The sequence below is a fragment of the Nomascus leucogenys genome, chromosome 17 (genome assembly GCF_006542625.1).
Source record: "Nomascus leucogenys isolate Asia chromosome 17, Asia_NLE_v1, whole genome shotgun sequence".
NCBI classification, from domain to species: domain Eukaryota; kingdom Metazoa; phylum Chordata; class Mammalia; order Primates; family Hylobatidae; genus Nomascus; species Nomascus leucogenys.
In genome coordinates, this window is record NC_044397.1 from 17,753,296 (window position 1) to 17,775,699 (window position 22,404).

A 22,404-nucleotide genomic window follows, 5' to 3' on the forward strand; every position below is an offset into this window, starting at 1 on the left:
AAGGTAAAAGGAACCAGGAAATAAAAGAGATGTAAATAAAGTTATTAAAATAAAGAGGTGTTTTTTGTAAGAAAGCGTAAAGGGAAATAATTTCATATGAGAAAGAATCTCTTATGGTAAATTTAGTCCTAGAGTAAAATGACTAGTTGCTTAAGAAAGAGGGATGTTCAAAACAAACCAGAAAGTACAAGCATGTCATGAATGGTCTGTGTAAGTCACAATAAGAGGATTTATTTTTTTAAAAACCCAAAACTTTCATATGATCAAGTTGTCATATTATTATTTAAGTTTTGGGTTGCTTAGGAAAAAAACTGAGATTAAAATTTTTTAACTAAGTTTATTACATCCATCTATTTTTTCATCTCTCTGTATGCACTTTTAAAATACTTGTGACACTGCATTACAGGGCTTTGGCTCCTGGGTCTAAAAAGGACAGCAACTCCTACTGCATTGTAAACACTGACAGCAATTAAAGCCCCATTTTCAGGCCCTGTAGGAGATGCCAATCAAAATAAACTGCATTCCTAAGACACAGGGCCAGAAATTAAAGCTATTTCAACTCTAGGCCCAGGAACTATCATGGAAAAGGTGCGCATTTGAGATTGTAAGGGCTGATTTTGAAAGATAAAATAAGTTCAGTTTCTCTATAAAGTAATCATTAATGTTAAAGGCACAGTGATGCAAGACTAGCATATTGGCCCCTGTGTCAAATTAACAAGGTTTTCTTGAGGCATTAACTGACTGCTCAATAAAGGTTATAAAAGGTTTATGGAAGTTGTGTCTTATGGTCAAGATTAAAATTTTATAGATTGTTTATAAAATTTCAGAAAACAAATTTAATTGGCTTCATGCTGTTTTTATTAGAGCTTATTGTTTGGAACGTTAAGTCTCCTTTCTCAAAGAATGAAGGTTTTTGCCTTTTTTAAATCCTTGAGTTATCACTTTGGTTAAATGAATGATCTTATTTTGTGATATCAAGAGCTTTAAACCTTTGATATTTGATGAACCTTCCAAAATCAAATTATAAATTATGTCTTTTTCTAACCTAATCAATCCTTTAAGATATTAAGTTCCTTAAAGTTCAAAGATGACATCGTTTGGTTTATCTGGCATAAATATTATACAGGAAACATTGTCAAAGATGAAATGGTGTTTGGTTTTCTTTAGGCTGTATTTATATAAATATATGGTATCTGTTCCAAAATCATGGGAACTCCTATAATTCTGATATGACTTACTGTACATTATCGGTAATACTTATAATTGTTATGTTAAATTATTGTGTGCTACAGATGTAACAAATTTCCTTGTCAATTGTGTCTTTGACCATGGCTGCCCTAAAGTTTTTTGTCATCTGCAGACAATTGTTGTCTTGTTTTTGTCCTCTTTAGGAGGTGGTTTTATAATCTGCTATAAAACTCTAACAGGTGTTCTTAAATGCTGGTTTCTGATAACTTTGGAGATTGTGACATTAGAATAGAGGAAAAAACTTTCAGAACTCTCACGGAGAGCTGAAATGTTCATGAATATCAAGCAGAACAGGAGTTAACTATGTAAACTGAACTGATAGAAGACTAATCTTTTTTATTTTTGCTTTAAATGTTGCTGATGCTTTGTTTTGCTTTTTTCAGAGTCAAGGAAACTTTTCTTTTGAGCTATTGACAGCTTTAACAATTTAGTATACTCCTATGAACACAATTTGGAGCATATCTGTTTCCCTCTACCTGATTTCTCCAGAATTTGGAAACTATTTGTGCGTATTCTTAACTTATGGCAATACAGTTATTTGCATAACTGCAATAAGAATCTGTTTTCGTTTTGCAACAGGACACAAATGGAGACATTGGTTATTTTACCAAGGCTTTAATGGTGTGCTTTCCTTTAAGGAATCAAACTGGACTTATGGAGTCAATAAAAGCCCTTGGGGAAACTGATCTCATACCTTCCCTGTACAGGGTTCCTGACCTGTGGTAAGTAAAGAATGTCACTTTCTGACAGGCCCAGGAGCTCCAAGTTTATCTTGGAACCTCAAGAGGAAAGGATCACCCAACTCATAGGTATTAGGTGGCACAAATTCATGGCTGGGCTCAGCTTTAAAAAAGTCTTATCTGAGATTCCTTCTATGGAACAAAGTCCCACCAAAGACAATTTAAAAGCCTATGTAAAAAATAATTATTCTTGCTGCACAGTATGCAAATAATTAGGACAAGTATAATAAAGAAAATCAGTCCTACCATGCTTTGTCTTTAAAAATGGGAAACTGGAGAGAGAAAAATTATGTTTTAAAAACTGTAGTACATCTGTTGTTAGATTCTAGTCTTGTCTGATTTTTTCAGTTTTATTATTTTCTGCAGTTTGGACTGAATTCTAATTTTTTTTGGCTATAAGTTTTCAAAATAATGTTTTTAATTTTTTTCCTTTTCCCCCCATTTTTCCTAATTTGGAGTCACTGAAAACAAAGCTGTGCTTTTGTAAAGCTCTGCAAACTGAAACTAGACAACTTGAACTTCAGAAGAAAATAACAGCAACCTATTTACATACATAAGCCACTTTCATACCTGCCTACTGATGTATGGACTTCAGAGTAATGTGGCCTACACTGATTTTCCAAAATGGTTCTTTTGTTTATTGTTGTTGTTCTCCCTTCCTCCCCCTATTTTCTCTTCATAGGACATGAGACTTCACAACCTAAAAATGAGCTTTCCTAATAACTCAGGACCTACCTGTCTAGGAATAAATCATCCTAGCCATGAGATATCAGATAAAAGACTAAACCTGGAACCAGAGACTAATTTGCTCCAAACGATTTTATTTTCGAGACAGAGAATGGATCTATCGTGCTGGCTGGAGTGCAGTGGCATGATCTCAGCTCACTGCAATCTCTGCCTCTCAGGTTCAAGTGATTCTCTTGCCTCGGCCTCCTGAGTAGCTAGGATTACAGGCGTGCACCACCACACCCAGCTAATTTTTGTATCTTTAGTAGAGACGAGGTTTCACTATGTTAGCTAGGCTGGTCTTGAACTCCTGACCTCATGTGATCCACATGCCTCAGGCTCCCTTAATGCTGTGATTGCAGGTGTGAGCCACCATGCTCGGTCTTCAAAAGATTTTTCAAAAGAAAAGGGGGGAAATGTGAAAGAAAAATATCTTGGGCCCCCCAAATGATTAAGCTAAAGGGAAAAGTCAAACTGGGAACTGCTTAGAGCAAACCTGCCTCCCATTCTATTCAAAGTCTGCTCACTGAGATAAACTCCTATCTGATTGCCTGCTTTGGAGAGGCTAATCAGAAACTGGAAAGAATGCAACCACTTGTCACTTATCTACCTATGGCCTGGAAGCCCCGCTCTCCACTTCAAGTTGTCCTGCCTTTCCAGACCAAACCAATGTTCATTGTACATACATTGATTGATGTCTCATGTCTCCCTAAAATGTATAAAACCAAACTGTGCTCTGACCACCTTGGGCACATGTTGTCAAGACCTCCTGAGGCTGTGTCACGGGTGTGTGCCCTTAACCTTGGCAAAATAAACTTTCTAAATTAACTGAGGCCCATCTCAAATTTTGGGGGTTCACAGTCCCTTGGGTAAACGTTCAACAAACCAGAGCCTCACCCTTTCTTGCTGATACCCTGAGTCATACAGTGCTCAAAAAGTTTTTTTAATTTTGACAAACCACAACCTATACATTGAGTTTTAAATCCCATTTTCTTCACTGTCAATACAATTCAAAGTTTTAATATTTTTCTCAAGTTTCAAATCACCCCACACACTGTATAGTAAGTCTTCACTTAACACCACGGACAGGTTCCTGGAAACTGCAATTTTAAGTTAAATGACATATTGCAGGTCCTCAAATAACATTATTTCCTTCACTGTGATTTCATTAGGACATAGATGAGAAAAGGAAAATTGGTTTCATTATACGCCATTTTGCTTAAAATCGTAGTCTCTAAGAACCTATAGATGACGTTAAGTGAAGACTGACTTCATTTCTTTCAACCTCTTTCTTTTCCTCCCTCATTCCTTCGCTCATTCAGCAGAGACTGAGAGATGACCAAGTGCCAGGAAGTGTGCTGCCCTGGAACTCACATTCAGGTGAGAGATATAAATAATGAATTCCAACTCCAAAGGAGAAGGGAAGCAATGGGAAGCTGTACAAAGGCCAGCAGGCACCGAGCCCTGCCCGCTGTGTTCCCCAGCTGAAGTCCAGAGCCATAATTACCACTAGCATAGCGCTCTGCAGCATGGCTTCTGAGCTCTCCTTTGCTCTTGCTCTCTGCTCCTCACTCCCTCCCCACACACCCACAACTCCCAGAGGTGAACTTTACAGTGTGTTAGCACTGTGCTAGCACTCTGCATACATTAGCTCATTTAATGCAACCACACAATGTAGCAAACATTATTATCTCCATTTTGCATAGAAGGAAACTGAGGCTGGGGCAAACTAAGTGGTGTGCTGGTAAGTGGCAGAGCTGCCTCATTTAACCATGACCCTACACTGCCTCATGAACCTGAAACATACGTGAGCCCAGGATATGGGTGGTGGTCATTTTCTTGAAGGTTAAAAATCTCTTTACCACAGATTTCCATTTCAAAGCTGCAATGTTTCAGGAAGAGATTTTTTTGAAAAAAAACAAAAAAAAAGTAGCTCTTTTCTGAGTGTTCTAATGGTTGAATAGAGAATACGGGGTTGGTAGGCCAGGAAGCTGTCATCACCTCTCTTCATTATACTAATTGCTCTGAAGATGAAATAAGGTTTGTTTCTCCCTTCTTATCCTACTCACAGTCCTAGCTCTGCTACTTCAGAATAGCATCTGCTATGGGTCAAGGGAGGCTTTTTCCCCCCTCATTATACAGAGACTAAAACAGGCCCATAGCACCATAGCACGTGAATAACTCACCCTGGTCCACAGCCAGTGAGAGGTAGCCCAATGTCCCAGCAACTGTCCTCATTCGTCAGGGTGCCCCAGTGGCTGCCTTTATTTCAGCCAGGTATGTCTTACTCTCCCACCATACAAGCAGTTCTCACTCTAACCTTTGTATAATATTTTTTTTTTCACAGTTTCTTCCCATCCTAGAACAGCCTCTTCCTTCCAATACCCACCATACTATCTGGGCATATTTAGGCCTCTATGCCCACTCCAGCCTAGTCTCTCTCCCCTTTACCGTCACTGCCCTGGACCTCACCAGAGATTAGCATCAGTGTCCCGTTTTATGACCTAATTATGTCACGTGCATTGCACTTGCCTGCTGCAATACATGCCAGCCTGCTTGGGCAAGGCCAAATCTTCTATTATAATACTATGGGGATATTCCCATAGCAATGTAGTTCTGAGGTCATAGGAGAGATGGATACATAGTTTGTTGCTGAAGTCTGTATAATCTACTAGGCTTAAAGCATCTCTTTTTTGCATGTTTTCAAGCAGGGATGCTGAATTCTACATGTAATGATATGTTACAGACTCTACACACATTGGAACTTCTCACATCCTCTCAACCCACCTCTTACTCCAGCCCCCTCTGCAGCCTGTTTCCCCCAGCTGTCCCCCACTCCCCAACCCTCTGAGAAACAACCTGACGGCGCCTCACCTTTTGCCATGCTATGCACCCAGGGCTTCTCAGAGACAAGGTATGGGGCCATGCCTGAAACTCACCACTGCTGTAGAACAGTGCAGAGGAGTTAATAACCCTAGGATCTCCCTTACCAACAGGGATGGATAAAGTCATGGATAAACGCTTGCCCCTTTTGTCCTCGACAGACAGTTCTGAGGCTCTCTGAGGTTCCTGCAGTACTGAGCACCTTTTGTTAAGGCAGTGGCCAAGGCAACCACTTTCCCTTCTTTCCCATCTGGCTCTGACCTTCAATCTGGCTCCCTGCTAGGCATTTCCTTCCAGGCTCTGCTTTCTGCCCCTCCCCGCCCCCTCTCTTATGTTTTAATGACTAATGTCAAGGTCCCGCTGAGGAAAGGTCTTATATGAGCCTGTTCTCAGAATATTAAACGCTTCCAGTGTTCTGCTGGTTATTTGAAGGAGGACAGAACGACTACATTCTAGGCAGGGCTGTCCTACTTACTAGAGAGTAACTTTTGCTGGATTAGGAAGTAACCTAGAGCAAAGCACTTCGACTTTCTGGGCAGGATTTCTCAGCTGTAAAAATGGGATAATAGGGACCCCGGCTACTTTGCGGGGCTTGGGGGATCAAAGGAGTTGGAAAGAGGAGGTTATTTCAAAACCGAAGGAGCTGAACAGTAGAAGAATCTTCGGGTTACTCTGGGGCAAGGAAGGTGGAGACCACGGCGTGGCCCCTTAGGGGTCTCCAGTGCTCCACATGTCAAAGGAGTCCAGGGCCCTCCCAAAGCGCCTGCGTCGCGGAGTAGCTGGGTTCACTCTAGGCTGCCCGCTGCAAACCCGCTGTGTTTACCAGAATCCAGGTGGTTTGCAAACCCGGATGTCAGGCTCCTCGTCCTGGAGATTCTCAAATCGCTCACCCGCAACTCCTCTGCGGCCTCCGCCAGAAAGGAGAGAGCGGGGATGCAGGCGGAAGGAGCGGAGAGTGTGCCCCCGACAGCCTCACTCCCCCTATCCCCACCCCAAAGGCAGGAATTTCTGGGAAGGGCAGATGGCTCACCCCTCCTCCTCCTTCCCCAAGCCGCAGTGAGCGGGGCGGGGAAAACCTCCGCGACTTTCCCGCGTCCCAGCCCAGAGCCCCGAGTGTCCGTTCACTGTGGAGACAGGGGTGGCGGAGTGGGTGTCCAGGGCTCGGGGCTGCAGAGGCCCCCGGAGGGGTGGGGCGCGGAAGAGGCTAAGGATCCGCCTCCGCGCGGCAGGGCCGGGTGCTAGGGGCGCGGCTCTGGGCTCCCGGGACAAGGGGCTCCCGGCGAGCCCAGTGGTTAGCGATGCTGCTGTCGCCGTCGCTGCTGCTGCTGCTGCTGCTGGGGGCGCCGCGGGGCTGCGCCGAGGGTGTGGCGGCCGCGCTCACCCCCGAGCGGCTCCTGGAGTGGCAGGGTGAGTCTCCCAGGGTCGGGGACTGGATCGGTACGTTGGGGAGGGGGGTCGGGCTGGTCGAAGGAGAGGAAGAAGGGGTGAAGCTAGGGGCCAAGCTGGCGGGCAAGGGCGGCCGCGTTTGTAGGGGTTCGTGTGTCAGCAGTCCTGAGCATGGGGGGAGGGGTGGTGTCCTGCAGCCTCTTGTCTAGGCCCAGCACCCCACTCCCGCGGCCCAGCACCCTCCTGGCTCCTGCGGGGGGTCGGGCGGCGGGGGCGGGGGGCCTTGGGCTCGCAGGCAACTTCTCTCGGCTCTGGCACCCGGAGCCAGCCCGGGATAGGAGTGTCGGAGAAGTTTCAAAACGGAAACTTTCCGAGAGCTGCCTATTTGGGACGATCACATCTCGGATAAATGATGGCAAAAAGATGGCTCAGTTCGTCCCCTTGCAAAGCAAGCGCTCAGGGTCTGCGTCGCCACTCGGAAAGTGACCCCCAAGCCAGGCCTCCCCAGTCCATCCCTTCCTGAAGGAAAACTTTGTTTGTTTGTTTGTTTGTTTGTTTGTTTTTTGAGACAGGGTCTTGCTCTGTCGCCCAGGCTGTGGTGTAATGGCGGGATCCCGGCTCACTGCAGCCTCCGCCTCCCGGCGTCAAGCGATCCTCCCACCTCAGCCTCCCGAGTAGCTGGGACCACAGGTGTGTGCCCCCACGCCCAGCAAAATTTTTGTATTTTTGGTGGAGACGGGGTTTCACCATGTTGCCCAGGCTGGTCTCGAACTCCTGGGCTCTAGTGATCCGCCCACCTCAGCCTCCCAAAGTTCTGGGATTATAGGCCTAACCCACCGCACCCCGCCTGAAAACATCACACCAGGTGAGGGAGAGGAGCCCCAGTGGCTCCATGAACTGCGTGATCTGGAGCCTTTATGCCTTAGTCTCTCTCAGTGGAAAAATGGGGTTCAATTCAGCAAACACTTATTGAGCACCTACCACACATGAGACTCAGAAGGATGTGTAAAGAGACGGAGGAGAGATTTCTGGCCTGCAGGGGCCCGCATTCGAGAATGGGCCACCTCAGGCAGAGAAGCCTGCGCCTAAGTGCAGAAGTCCATATATGCAAGTAGGAGGGGGACAAGAGGGAGTTAAATATGCCAGGAGGAGCCTCCAGACAGCCTCCATCCTCTCTGCCTTTGGAGGTAAGTTTGGAGAGAAGGGGTAACACAAGATGTGATCAATATCTGCGTTCACAGTTTTTCCTCCCCAGTAGAATATGTCTACATTTTTGAGATAGTCTTTTCTAGACTGTGTTTCCTAAGCTCCCTGGAGGCTTAATCAGGGGCAGGTAGAACAAGACCATTCTTACTCTAAAGTGACCAAAGTCAGAGATGCTCTTACCTTCTTGGTCAATTCAGAAAATTGCTCCTGTGGATGCACATCTGATCCTGTAGTATGTATGATTCCTTCCCACTAAGTTTACCATGCAGTGGTTATTCGTTTGCATTTTAAAATGTGGGTTTTGCCTGGGCACTAGGTGGTAGAATAGGGCAGCAGCCCACAGGACAGAAGTTGGACTGGGCCACGCAGAAAGTATGTGCTGGTGATCCTCCGAGCAAAGGGCTAATCCCTTCTATATGTAGCAGACCCAAATCCTGGCCTGAGACAAATTCTCATCAGTGCCTTCTTTTTAGTAGTCAAAGGCACTCTGAAATTAGAGCCATCTGCTAGCCCTTGTACCTACCAGGTGCAATTTGCACATCTGAAAAGGTTGACATAGTTGGCATAGAGATTCTTCAGATATGAAAATGCTGCTGCTGATTTTCCAAGGAGCACAGAGGTTATGTACCATTCCTCGCACAGGCTCCCTCCCTGACTCCAGTCACCTGCATCAGTAGAATTTCAAGTGTAAGCTGGACAGGTTTGAAGTCAAGTTTTTATTGTCAATACAAAATGGAAAGACAAAATCTTAACATTGAAAAGGACCTGAGACATTGTCTACTCTAGCCCTCTATTCTTCAGATGTGGAAGTTGAGGTATGGCTGCTGTGTAGTTAGCCATGCTTTGGGGTGCCTCAGTTTACCACTGTGTTCACTGTACCACATTGACTCACTTTAGCCATGATTGACATCCACAGAGCAACTGAGAGAAAAATGCACACTCATTTTCATTTCCAATCCACTAATAATGGCTATGTAATAATGCACAGCAGATTATACATACAGCATTTTTTATCTGAATTGTTTGATATGTGTTATTTGTAGATCTGGTATGTATTATAAGCATGCCAGCCTTGGGAGGCAGATGATGGATTGTATTGTGATGATTTTCCAATGATTTATCAATAATTCTTGATATGGTTTGGCTATGCCCCCACCCAAATCTCAACTTGAATTGTATCTCCCAGAATTCCCACGTGTTGTGGGAGGGACCCAGGGGGAGGTAACTGAATTATGGGAGCCAATCTTTCCCATGCTATTCTCGTGACAGTGACTAAGTCTCACAAGATCTGATGGATTTATTAGGGGTTTCTGCTTTTGCTTCTTCATCATTTTTCTCTTGCCGCTGCCTTTCGCCTCCCACCATGATTCTGAGGCCTCCCCAGCCATGTTGAACTGTGAGTCCAACTAAACCTCTTTTTCTTCCCAGTCTTGGGTATGTCTTTTTCAGCAGTGTAAAAATGGACTAATACAATTCTGTATTCAAAAGTCAGTAGATACAGTATTAGATAGTAGTTAAGTTCTCGGGCTTCAGAGCTAGATGATCTGAGTTCAAATCCTGACTATGCCACTTACCATCCGTGTGACCCTGGACAGGTATTTTTCCCGTCAGTAGCTCAGTTTCCTCATCTGTAAAATGGAGCTAGTAATAGTACATATCTAAGTGTTGTCCTTTTGCTGCCCTCTCACCATGGCGCCCTCTTCCTCTGGCCAATCCAGACATTTTGACAGGTTTGACAGCCCCATAACAATTATTTACTACAATGCACAGCACTGTACTTGGCAGGTCTGAAGCTCATCTCCTCCTACCTCTAGTTCAGGCATCCCCAACCTCTGGGCCACCTACCAGTTTGTGGCCTGTTAGGAACTGGGCCACACAATAGAAGGTGAGCAACAGTGAACAAAGGAGACATCATCTGTATTTACAGCTGCTCCCCATCCCTCACGTTACTGTCTGAGCTCCACCTCCTGTCAGACCAGTGGTGGCATTAGATTCTCAAAGGAGCATAAACCCTATTGTGAACTGTGCACGTGAGGGATCTAGGTTGCCAGCTCCTTATGATAATCTAATGCCTGATGATCTGTCACTGTCTCCCATCACCCCAGATGGGACCATCTAGTTGCAGGAAAACAAACTCAGGGCTCCCACTGATTCTACATTATGGTGAGCTGTATAATTACTTTGTTATATATTACAATGTAATAATAATAGAAATAAAGTGCACAATAAATGTAATGCACTTGGGTCATCCCAAAACCATCCCCCACCCCACCACCCCATTGGTCTGTGGAAAATTTGTCTTCTACAAAACCAGTGCCTGGGGCAGAAAAGGTGGGGGACCTTTGCTCTAGCTGGTTATTGCAAGGAGCCTGATTGTGGTTTGTTTTCCCTGATCAGAATCCGAGCCCTTCTTCTAGCAAGTGCTAAGACATGCTAACTTCACTCACTCAAGTACTCTAGATACAAAGAAGACGAGGGGAAAAAGAAGAAGGGGATGGAGCATCCTGGTGAAAACTGGGCATAGTTATTGCTAAGGGAAATGATTGGGGGCAAGTAAAAGGGTTTTGAAGCTTTGTTGAGGGTTGAAAAATGATAAATGTGAAATGGTCCCCCACTAATATATTGTAGGAGAGTTTCCTTCTGTAGTGCTCAGCTTCCCAGAGCAGGAGTGGAAAGAACCTAAGTCTGTGTCAGTGCCTGGGGACACTCAGGGTAGGCTCTTCTAAATGACCAGTGATCAAAGGAGGTGAGGGTGCTGATGAGTGTGTGGTCAGTGTGCTTGCCATCAGGTCCTATCTGGGGAGAAGAAAGTGAAACAGGGTTGGGTGTACGGGGTGTCTCTCGACATGCTGCGCTGACGGAAAGAGGGGTAGGGGCTGATGGCCTCAGTCATTCATTATCTGTCAGGCAATATGTGCTTTATCTCCCTGTTTTAGTTGGGTTCATCCAAAAGCAATGTGTGAGACATGTTTTCATTAGGGTGCAAGTAGTTTTTTTTTTGGAGGTGATTCTAGGAAGCATGGTAAGGGAGTGAGGACATGAGACCAGGGAGGGAAGAAAGCCACCACAGGCCACTGGGGCCCAGTTTCACAAAGGACCCTTTGAGGAACTGTATAGAACTCAGTGGACCCACCAACAGGCAGGAAGCTGAAGTATTTATCCACCAACTCCCACCTCTCATTGACTAAGATCACTCCTGGGTCATTCACCCCCTGGTGCTCCTGGTCTCTCTCAGGCAGAGAGCCACAGAAAATCAGTGGGAGTGCATAGGGACTGTCTGCAGGTGAGTGAGCTCCAGGTTAGAGGGTGTGAGGAGGAAACCAATAGAATCTGCTACCCACCTCCAGATTGGGGAGGTAAAAACATGAGTAGGATATGACACTGGCCCCAAGAGGCTGGGAGTCCAGGGACAGATACAGAAACATAAACAATTACAAAACAGCTAGAGAGATCTTATGATAACCAGGGATGAGCAAAGTGCTGAAGGCATGCAGGGGAGGCACTGGCCTGGGGAGCTGGAGGCTCATAAAAAGACATTTGTTTTCCTAAAGGATAAGTAGGCAGTTACCATATAGGAAAAAGAAGACTGAGCATTCCTGGGAACTCGTATTTCATGTGCAAAGGCACAAGATCACGTGTCAGGCAACAGTAAAAGTTCAGTGAGCTGAAAGTTCCCTTCTGAGCTCTTTTGGATTCAAGGAAAGAGGCCCACTGAAGGTCACTCAGGCAAACGTGGAGTTGGTTGTAATGGTCCCAGGATCTCAAGGGGGACCCAGGAAAGGTTCTTCAGGGCAGCCAGGCCTCCTGGGAAACAGGCACTGGCCACTGACATGAAGCATTACTTTATCTGTTTCTCTCTGTCTCTGGGGCTCTATGGTGGTTCCCGCTTGGTTGTTCTTTCTGTTGACTGTTTCTTTGGCTTTGACTAGCAGGACTTTCCTGTGTAGCTCCCTTAGCTTCCTGGGAAGAGTCCCTTAATTTCCTAGGAGAGGGGTCCGGTTACACTCTTCACAGCATGCTAGCCAGTTCCCATGCTCTGCCCTCGAGTCGAAGGCCTTACCCTGGCTAATTGGCCATGGTAGAGGCAGGAGGTGGACTTAGGGATGGATGCTGCTTCATCCAGGGCTGTGGATGCCGTAGACCACCAGAGTAGGGTCCCAGGCAAAACAAGAAGCAGTGACATGTCTATATTTGGAAGCATGAGAGAGATGAGGAAGAGTTTGGTTGGAGGCACCCTGCTTCTGGAAAAAGTCTGGCTGAGTGAATTGGGTACTGCTGAGAAGGGCCCTGTGGGTTTGCACAAAGGGGAACCAGATTGCATGTTTAAGTTTAGAAGTGCCATTTTCAGTTCGAGACTTGAAGAGGGTCTCCTGTCACCTTGAACAGGGTAATTCTGGAGGGCAGCAAAGAAACCGTCTGGATAGTTAAAGCTGAGCTAAGTCAGTCCCAATAGGAGGATTGAGGAGCAGAAAGTTTGGGTTCAAGAAACAGGGTTTAAAAAGAGGAAAATATATATTTAAAAACAACAACAAAAGAAAACAGTTAGTGAAAGTTAGATGAGGGAAAGTTGCAGAATAGGAGAGGTAGTGGTTATAGAGTGCAAAATCCAAGTTTTGGAGATGGACCTATTCTTGGTAGTGACCAGATCCAAGATATGGTTGTGGGAGTGGTCACCAAAGTGGAGAAGAGGCAAAAGAAGGTCCTCACAGCAGAGGAGGTCAAGGAGCCCAATGTCTAGAGCAAAACTAGAGTTCAGTAGAGTTTGGGACTCTTTTGTCAGCAAGCCACAATAAGAAATACATTTTACATCACAACCCACAGCATATAGGTCTACATATGTATAACTGAAACAATGTTTCATTTTTTAAAAAATACCCTTACCTAATATGACATGCTGCTACATTTCCCCCTGTTCCATTCTGTTTTGTTTTGTCTCCCTGGTCATAACACGTTCAGTTGATTTCATGACCATAAATGGGCCACAACCTGCAGTGGGGAAAGCATGGAGTCAGAGTGTTGGGTCATCTGTGTGGAAGCTAAAGTGGCTTTGGGGTGTGGAGAACAGCGGGGAGTCTGCTGGTATCAAAGCCATGGTGAATGTGGGGAAGAGTGGTTCAGGGCAGAGGGCCCCAGTGGTGAGGAAGGAGGGTAGCTGCCACCTTCTGCAAGAGGGCGATGAGAGACAATACCTGGAGGCGGCAGTGGGGAGAAGCTGTAGCCCTGAGATTTCCCGCATAGCTTCTGTTTCTAATACAAAGGTAAAAATGCCCCTCTACTGCTTCTAGTATTTTCTAACAGTTGGGGCGTCGTTAATCTTTGTTGTTTAATTTACATCAACACATTGTCTCCTCATCAAAACAGGTAGGCAGTATTAATACATACCCTTCTTTTCCAGATGAAGAAGGGTTAAGTAACTTGTGCCCACAAGAGCTTGCAGCATGGGGATTCGAACCAAGCACTCAGCACTAATGCAAAGGATCCCTGAATAGCCTGGTGACCCCACGGTATGGTTCATTCTGTATCCTGCTGCATGAAAGGAGCATGCGATTTGGTTTCACAGCAGGAAGAACAGGAGGCCGCCTCTTGCTCTCTGCAACTCCTCCTTTTCCAAACCCCTCCTTCCACATGTGGGAGTGATATTTTCCTAAAGCAGAAATGTGCAAAGCTACTGATTTATGTGTAATTCTAGGCAATTCTGATGTCCCTAGGCAATGAGCCATTCTACTAATCTGGAAATGGAATTTCAGTAAAAGCATGATCGGATAGTGTTTAGCTGCCCTTCCTGGCCATGAATCATGCTAGCCATCTTGACTCCATTTCTCCCATTTCTGTTTGTCATCCCTCAGCATTTCTTCCCCTTCATACTTTTCTCATCCCACCTTCTCTGCCTGGCTCCTTTCCTGGCAAGCCTTTGTGAGTCAGCATAGATGTCCAGTTTTCCTGGTCCTATTTACTCTTTCTCTTTAAGCCTCTAACTCTTTTCCTATTGTTGGTTGTCACAGTAACTGATGCCACACAATGCAGGTTCCAAGCTCATGACAGGAAAGATGGGGCCACACAGATAGCTTAGTTGTCCCTGCAGCTCCCCTTCTTTTACCTAACAATCTGCTTATTTATATCAAGTTTTCTGAACAAACAATCCCCTTGTGTTGCCTCTTCTGAACTCAATCCTAACGCTGCAAATCCTCATGTAATCTATCAAAGTAATTGATTTAAGACATTTATAAACCTTCCCTCCATTTTTTTTTAGAAATTATCCTTGAGAGCCTTTTGGAGATGTTCCAACGCATAGCTAGGAGTATAAATTATATTTTGAATTGATCAAAGCAAAAAGAAATATTATTGTTCATAAAATAAACAAAACAACACCATATAAACACTATATTAAGTCATTTAGGGAAAAACATTTTACAAAGCCACTCCAGAAAATTAGAAAATTATGATTAGAATTTCTGTAACTTGGGTTCTGTGACACAGAGCTAAACAAGACAGAAAAGTCATAGCCACTTGGCTTTTTAATTTATGGTACTTTCCAGACAACTACAGTTCCAAAGAAATATGGAAATAAAATAGTGTTACCCCTTCTAGTTTTTGGTATTCTGCTCTTGAGAACTTTTCAATTATGAAAATATAAACAGGAAACTCGAAGTAATTATTTAACTATAAACATTTTTTCATTTTGCTGCTCTTTGGCACCATTCATATTCAAAGTTAAGATTGGTTTTTATTTTTATTAATATTTACAAAGTGATCATCATGACTGAGATAATCCCTATCAAGGTCTTGTGAGGCCAGCACTATTATTTTTTTCTTTTTATTATAAAATTTAAACTTTTTGTAAAGAAGGAGTCTTGCTATGTTGCCCAGGCTGGTCTCAAACTCCTGGTCTCAAGCTGTCCTCCAGCCCAGGCCTCCCAGAGTGCTGGGATTGCAGGTGTGAACTACACACCCAGCCCCAGCATTACTATTAAAACCATTGTGCAGATGGGAAAACCAAGGCAGATACTCTTCTAGTTTTAAGCAGTTCTGCCCTAAAAGAAGTGCTCTGTAGTTTGCCAAGGTCTTTTTTACATAATGTTAACCTTGTTCAAATGCAAACAAGGAGAGCTTCATGGGGATGTAACCAGTGCAGTTGCACAGGGCCCTATACTCAGAAGGGCCTTCCTTCTACTTGGGGTTTAAAGCTCCATGGTTTGGGGTCTTGGGATTCGTAATCATTTCTATCCTTGAATTTGTGTGCTGCACATGCTGTCCAATGGAACAATGGATCTCAAGCCAGAGGTTTGGAGCCTCTGTTCAATTCTGCCTGGTGTCCCCTGTCTACCTCCCCGGGATGGGTTCTCATATGCCTCCTCCCAACTCCTGCCCCACAATTGCTGCTGCCTTCTGCACACAGTGGCAACCAGGTTGCATTGAAGTTGGGGGACTAGAGGCCTGGGCCCTGGGAGTGGATGCCTTGTAGCGTTTTGGGGCAGTGCAAGGCAGTATTTGTCACCACTGGACTGATATCACTTCTGTGGGTTCTGTAAGGGCTGAGTGAGAACCTCTCATGTATCCTCAATCTAGGTACTGTATTCTAAGCACGTTATAGCTCAGAGGTTGCAATCTCTTGTGGGCCCATTGGGAAAGGGACATTGACTTGACTTCCCCATGTCCAGCCAAGACCACATATTTTCATTGTACCCTGGACCCTGCAAATGATGTAGACAGTCTGAATAAGAATGATAGGGATGGTTAGGATTTGAATTGTTTCCCCCCCCCGACCAAATTCATATAAAAATGAGACTTTACTTGGAGATAGGGTCTTCACAGAGGTAAACAAGTTAAAATGAGGCAGTTAGGGTAGCCCTAGTCTATTATGACTGGTATATGCATAAGAAGGGGAAACTTGGACACAGAAATATGCATAGAGAGATGATGTGAAGAGACACAGGGAGAAGATGGTCCTCTAGGGGCCAAGGAGAGAATCCAGGAATGCATCCTTCCCTCACAGCCCTTAGAAGGAACCAACCCTGCCACACTTGATTTCACGCTTCCAGCCTCCAGAATTATGAGAAAAGAAATTTCTGTCACTGAAGCTACTCAGTTTGTGGTATTTTGTTATGGCAACTCTAGTAGCAAACCGATACAGGGACTAGCACTCTATCTACCACAAAAGTTGTTTTTTTGTTTGTTTGTTTGTTTGTTTGTTTTAACATTTCTACCTTGCACTTTAGTAAATGTTTTTTCCTTTAATGGGCATACTCTCAAATTAGCTAAGATGGATAGCTCATTGTAAGCACGTTTGTTTTCAGTAATGCCATATCATTTCCAGAGTTGTTTTGGTTGATGTTGGAGTTGTTTTCCGGTTTTGTTGGTTTTCGTGACCCAGTCTTTGAATCATTTCCCCCAGGGATTTAATATGCAGGCATCTTAACAGTGTTCTGTCTTTTTGTCCTTGCCCTAACTTGCACTTCCTAATGAGGCGCCCTTTTGACTGAGATGGTATATTTTCTACAGTTTATAAGATAGTCACAGAGCTGCTGTGAATAATGATTTTTACACCAGCAATGTCTGTTAAGTACTTTCCAGTTAAATAAAGGCAAAACAATGGGAGAATAGACTAAAAGCTAAAAGGAAGAAAAACGTTTTCAACTCAGTTTAAAAATTCATTGGTAAGATACAGAGGTCTAGCAAAGAATCACGGAAGAGAGAAGATTTTCTGCCAGGGTCAGCAACTGCTAAATGCGGACAGAGCAGGAGGACAGAGGAGGGAACAGGAATGGCCAGGGAGTGACAAGGACAGTCTGCAAGGGTTAACCCCTCCTGGCACAGGGGTTGGTAACAGGCAATTTGAAGCCTCACAGAACTGCAGTCCGGTGGCACTAATTATGCTGGGTTTCATTTTCCCACATGTGAGAAAGACTATTGTGTGCCTCATGGAACTTGGAGAGGCAATTTGGGGAGATCAGAGAGAAAAGGGAAGAGAACATGTAAAAAGATTTAGCAAGAGCAGTCCATGGCCCTGTGGAGATGGTGATTATCTAGGTTCAGAAGCTGTAGGAAAATAAAGAAGGCTAAGAGTTAAGGACAATGCTAGGACGGGGAAAGAGAAGAAAGTTCTGAGACAGGACAAAGAGGTTTTTTAAAAAAATGTACTTGGGTAACTTTTTAGTTGATTAATAGAAGGCAATTGACAGGAACTCAAAAGTTTCAGAATAAGAGACACATGAAAACTCAGATGATTTGAGATAAAATGCACATTTCCATGCAGAGAGAGGTAGGAAGGGCTGGCCCACTTTTCACTTTGTTCCATGGATCTGTTCTTTGAAGAACCATGCACATGCTGCTTGCTGCAAGCATGAGAAATTCCTCACTTATTGGTTTGAAAGGTCATATTAAGAATCCAGATCTTCTGCAACACTCGGCCATGAATAGGACTTGATTCAGCAGCTTACAGTATCCCTTCCTGCTACAGAGTAATCTTAGGAACGCAATCAGCTCTGAATCCATTGTTCACTAGACAGAACAGATAGATGTGGGGAAAAGAAAGAGAGATCAGCCTGTTACTGTGGCTATATAGAAGGAAGTAGACATAAGAGACTCCATTTAGTTCTGTATTTGAGATGCTGTTAATCTGTGACCCTACCCCCAACCTTGTCCTTGCAAGAGACATGTGCTGTGGTGACTTAAGGTTAAAAGGATTTTGGGTGGTGCAGAATGTGCTTTGTTAAACAAGTGCCTAAAGGCTGCTTATGGTTAAAGGTCATCACCATTCTCTTAAATCTAGAGAAAAAGAAAAACATTTGTCTCCTGCCCGTCCCTGGGAGATGGAACATCTCCAGGTAAAACCCTTTGTGTGCTTTGTTTACTGAGTAAGGAGAAAACCGCCTTTAGGAATAAGGTGGGGCTTGCTGGAGCAATACTGCTAAAAGGTTTATGGAGATGTTCGCATATGCATCTCAAGGCACAGCATTTTCTTTTAAACTTACTGATGTTACAAGGATTTTTTGTTCATATGTCTTACTGCTGATTTCCTCCCTACAATGATCCTATTGTCCAGTCACTCCCTTATCTTTTTGATGGTAAAGATAATTATCAATAAATACTAAGGGAACTCAGAGGCCGGGGCCGGTGTGGGTCCTCTGTAAGCACAGCACTGGTCCCCTGGGCCCCGCTTTTCCTTCTCTACATTTTGTCTCTGTGTCTTATTCCTTTTCTCAAGTCTTTCGTGCCACCTAACGAGAAGCACCCACAGGTGTGGAGGGGCAGGCCACCCCTTCAGATAGAGACAAACCCAAATTTGTGAAGCTGGAAAAGGTCAATACATCTCAAGAGAGAAGCTGCTCACCTTCAGATTGGTTACAGAGGAGAGATGCCCTCCCCATTTCCTTCTGGACTGCGTCCCTGCTGAAACCTAAATACTGTCAGAACAGCAAGGAAATGGACAGAGTCAAGACAGGCTGCCGGGCAGGAAGGGTGTGAGCCCAGCACTAGCTCTGTGGGTAGATGGAGTAGAGCAATTTCAAACCTATGGACTGGGGTAGGAGATTGAAATTGGGTTGTAGCCTGCATGCTGTGGCTTTCTAATAGCTTGTCTTAAGCATTGCACTTGATGTGAACCGTGCACTGGAACTTTTCCTTCCAGTTCCCTTAATGGAGCAGCACAGAGACTGACTTTATGTGTATAGTTGGATTAGGTGAACATCTTCATGGTGTAATTTATTGAATACCAGAAAGGCCTTTGTTTGCCTAAAATGCCACCATTAAAATTGTTGTTTTATTGTTTCTTTCAAGTGTTTTTTGTTAAAAATGCAGAAACTTCAAAAAGGCTTAACAGTACAAATCTTATCTTACTCACTTAACACTTCAAACCTTCATTCAGCTAGTTCTAAGAGAAGAGCTGTCTAAAGCTAAAGGGAACACCAAAGGCAAGTAGAGGTGATCAGAAGGGGTGCAGATGGTCAAGTGGAGGGGCCTCAGGAGAAACTTCCTGTAGATACCTCCAGTCTGCTGTTCACACAGACAGATCAAACTGCAATAACGGCCCCAGGCTTTAGACTCCAACCTCATGGCACCCCCTTTTGCTTATATCTCCTATGTCAAAATACATTTTGGCATTAGGGTATAATTTTTTTCTGTGCATTTCAGGGATTCCCAGGGAGAATGTCATTTCCTTGCAGGCAAACACTGTGACATATATATCCTTCTGTCTGCAGGGTTCCCAAACCATGCCACATCAAGCACTTGATAGATCTTTGTCGTCTGAAATTTCAAGTCAGCTACTTCGAAATGTTTGGCAACAATCTATAGCAGTTTATTTACTTCTTTCTAAGTTATAAATGAATGCATGTAAATAAAGCTACAGCTGGACTGAATATAGTAGATAGATATAAAACTTCTAAGACAAAAATGGATTTGGAAAAAAAAAAAGTGAAAGAATGGTTCGGTTAAATAATCTTTACAGTTCCATCCAGCTCTGAAGTTCATGGTTCGGGGTTTATGGGTGAAGTGAGTCTCCTCTGCCACACCTGTCTTCCTTCCAGCACTGCCCTGCTTTGTCCTCCCTAGAAAGTGGGCAAGAACATGTGTGTGCAACTCCCCACTCAGAGTCTGGTGACACTGAGGGGTCTTGTCCACCTCACATGTGACATCAGTTGAAAAGCCAGTTCAGGGTCTTCAGTTTGGGTTTATTTTCTTTCTCTTATTTGTTATCACTTGGTTTTTTAAATCTTTTAAAATAATTGCTTATTTTCTTTTGTTTTAAGTTCCGGGATGCAGGTGCAGGACGTGCAGGTTTGTTGCATAGGGAAATGTGTGCCATGGTGCTTTCCTGCACCTATCATCCCATCATCTAGGTATTAAGCCCACATGCATTAGCTCTTTCTCCTGATGCTTTCCCTTTCCCTGCCCCTGCCACAGGCCTCAGTGCGTGTTGTTTCCCTCCCTGTGTCCGTGTGTTCTCATTGTTCAGCTCCCACTTATAAGTGTTATCACTTGTTTTTAAGAACTTATTTTATTTGTTTGTTGTTTGTTTGTTTTGAGACACAATCTTGCTCTGTCCCCCAGGCTGAAGTGCAGTGGCACGATCTTGGCTCACTGCAGCCTCCACCTCCTGGGTTCAAGTGATTCTTGTGCCTCAGCTTCCCGAGTAGCTGGGAATACAGGCACGCATCACCACGCCCAGCTAATTTTTGTATTCTTAATAGAGACCTCAAGTCATTCGCCTGCCTTGGCCTCCCAAAGTGCTGGGATTACAGGTGTGAGCCACCACGTCCCACCATTAAGGGCTTATTTTAAATGCAATTATAATGTTTTCTTTGGAACTGATGGAACTCCCTTCTTTTCATTAGCTAGGCAAATTCCCATGATTCCAGAACAAATATATACAGTTTCAAAGGACAGATATTAAGGCAAATAATTTCTGTCTATCTCTAGCATCTTACCCAGTGTCTATGAAGTAGCTGGCATCCAGTGAAAGCTGGTTGAATGAATGAATGTTCCATATGCAGTCATAAAGGTAATACCCTAAACTTTGGTTTAACAGTTGATCAATGAAACATTCACCTCCCACTCCTTAGAAGAGTACACGTTATCTTATGGGGCCAAAGAGTGGATCTGAAATGATCTCCTCTTAAAGGAACTCAAAAGTAGAAAGTAGAACCACTGTCTTCCATGGATTTTATTAAAAAAAAAAAAGGATAGAAATTAGCTTATAAGTTTCTTCTAATAAATCAATCCTTTTTCTCCTCCTAAACTTATAATTATGAAGGGAAGTATAATAACATTTTCCTGCAAAGAGATTTAGTAATTCTGGCAGTACTTCATTAATCACTTAATCAGTGTTCAAGCAGAACTGATGTCCTTGACATGTATAATCAATCTTGATTCCTCCCACATTTGATTTTCATCTTTTAAAAAATCCAACAACTACACACACTAAGGATTGGTGGCTTATTTCCACATTATAGTTTTGTTAGAGACATTATGTGCATATAATAACAATCAGAATATTGATACCTGTATTAAGTCTCCTCACAGTGTATTTGAAAGTAATTCTTTTCTCTTCAGTGAATTTATGGAGATTAACAGTGCTAGGAACATATTCTATTATAACTTAATGGAAAAATGGGCTCAATTCATTTTTTAACTTAGTGTATTTGGAGGCAGCATGTTGATTATTATTGGTGCACCAGATCTACTTGCCTATGGCACATTCTGAAGAACTTTTCTAAAGCTATTTTCTAAAGGCAGCTGGCATGGAAATAGAAGTAGCACCCCAAAATTAAGCAGCAATGGATCAGGTGTGTGTAATATGTTCTGCTTTGGAAAGGTATTTTTATGATTGCTGGTGTGACTACAGAAGTTCCAATTTCTGCCACTCTTTTTCTCTTAACACTTATTAATTTGGAAGTTTAAAAGCATTGTTGGCCAGGCATGGTGGCTCACATCTGTAGTCCCAGCACTTTGGGAGGCCAAGGTGGGAGGACTGCTTGAGCCCAGGAGTTTGAGACCATCCTGGGCAATGTATTGAGATCCCATCTCTACCAAAAACAAACAAACAAAAAATTAGCCAGGCATGGTTGTACACACCTGTAATCCCAGATACTCAGGAGGCTGAGGTGGGAGGATCAGTTGAGCCTGGGAGGCCAAGGCCTCAGTGAGCCATGACAGTGCCACTGCACTCCAGCCTGGGTGACAGAGCAGGACCTTGTTTCAAACCCACCGCCCCACACGATATTTATTCACCCCAAATGTTAGGTTTGTAATTATCATGTCCACTTATTCACAGACCACCCATTCCGCCATCTACACACTGCTTGTGAACACCATGTATTTTTCTCTTTCCTATTAAAAAACCTACAGTGTAGACCTTACAGGTGGGTGATGCAGAAAATCAACAGATGAAGGCTCTTAATTCATCATTGCCCACATATTTGAACAAAGGAGGCAAAGATTTTGTTATCTGGTTGTTTAAAGAGTATTTTTCCTCCATAAAAGGTGATAGCGTGGTGTCTCAGGATTGATTAAAACTAAAATGTCTGCACCCACTGTGTGCTGCAGAAACTGCAGTAAAAATAAGCTTTTGTGCTAACAGTGTAAGAGGAGAAGCCTTTGAGGGATGCTGAGATTAGCACTCTGTAGGTTCAACCAGGTCTTCCGCTGGATCTATAGACCAAGAATCAGGAAGTCAGAGGAATAAAGTAATAATGATAGCTCCCATTTCCTGAGGCTT

At 43.8% G+C, this 22,404-nt stretch overlaps 1 protein-coding gene across 4 annotated transcripts in view; it reads left to right on the top strand.

Annotated features, from left to right (window-relative positions):
- The first annotated feature begins 6,700 nt into the window (after positions 1–6,700).
- The window catches only part of PLA2R1 (phospholipase A2 receptor 1), a 121,632-nt gene continuing 105,928 nt past the window's right edge, over positions 6,701–22,404 (top strand). For all 4 annotated transcript variants that reach the window (XM_030796570.1, XM_030796571.1, XM_003266157.3 and 1 more), the window contains exon 1: positions 6,701–7,004. In XM_030796570.1, the coding sequence (XP_030652430.1) occupies positions 6,896–7,004 (109 nt within the window). In that variant the 5' untranslated portion in view covers positions 6,701–6,895. The remainder of the gene's footprint in view (positions 7,005–22,404) is intronic.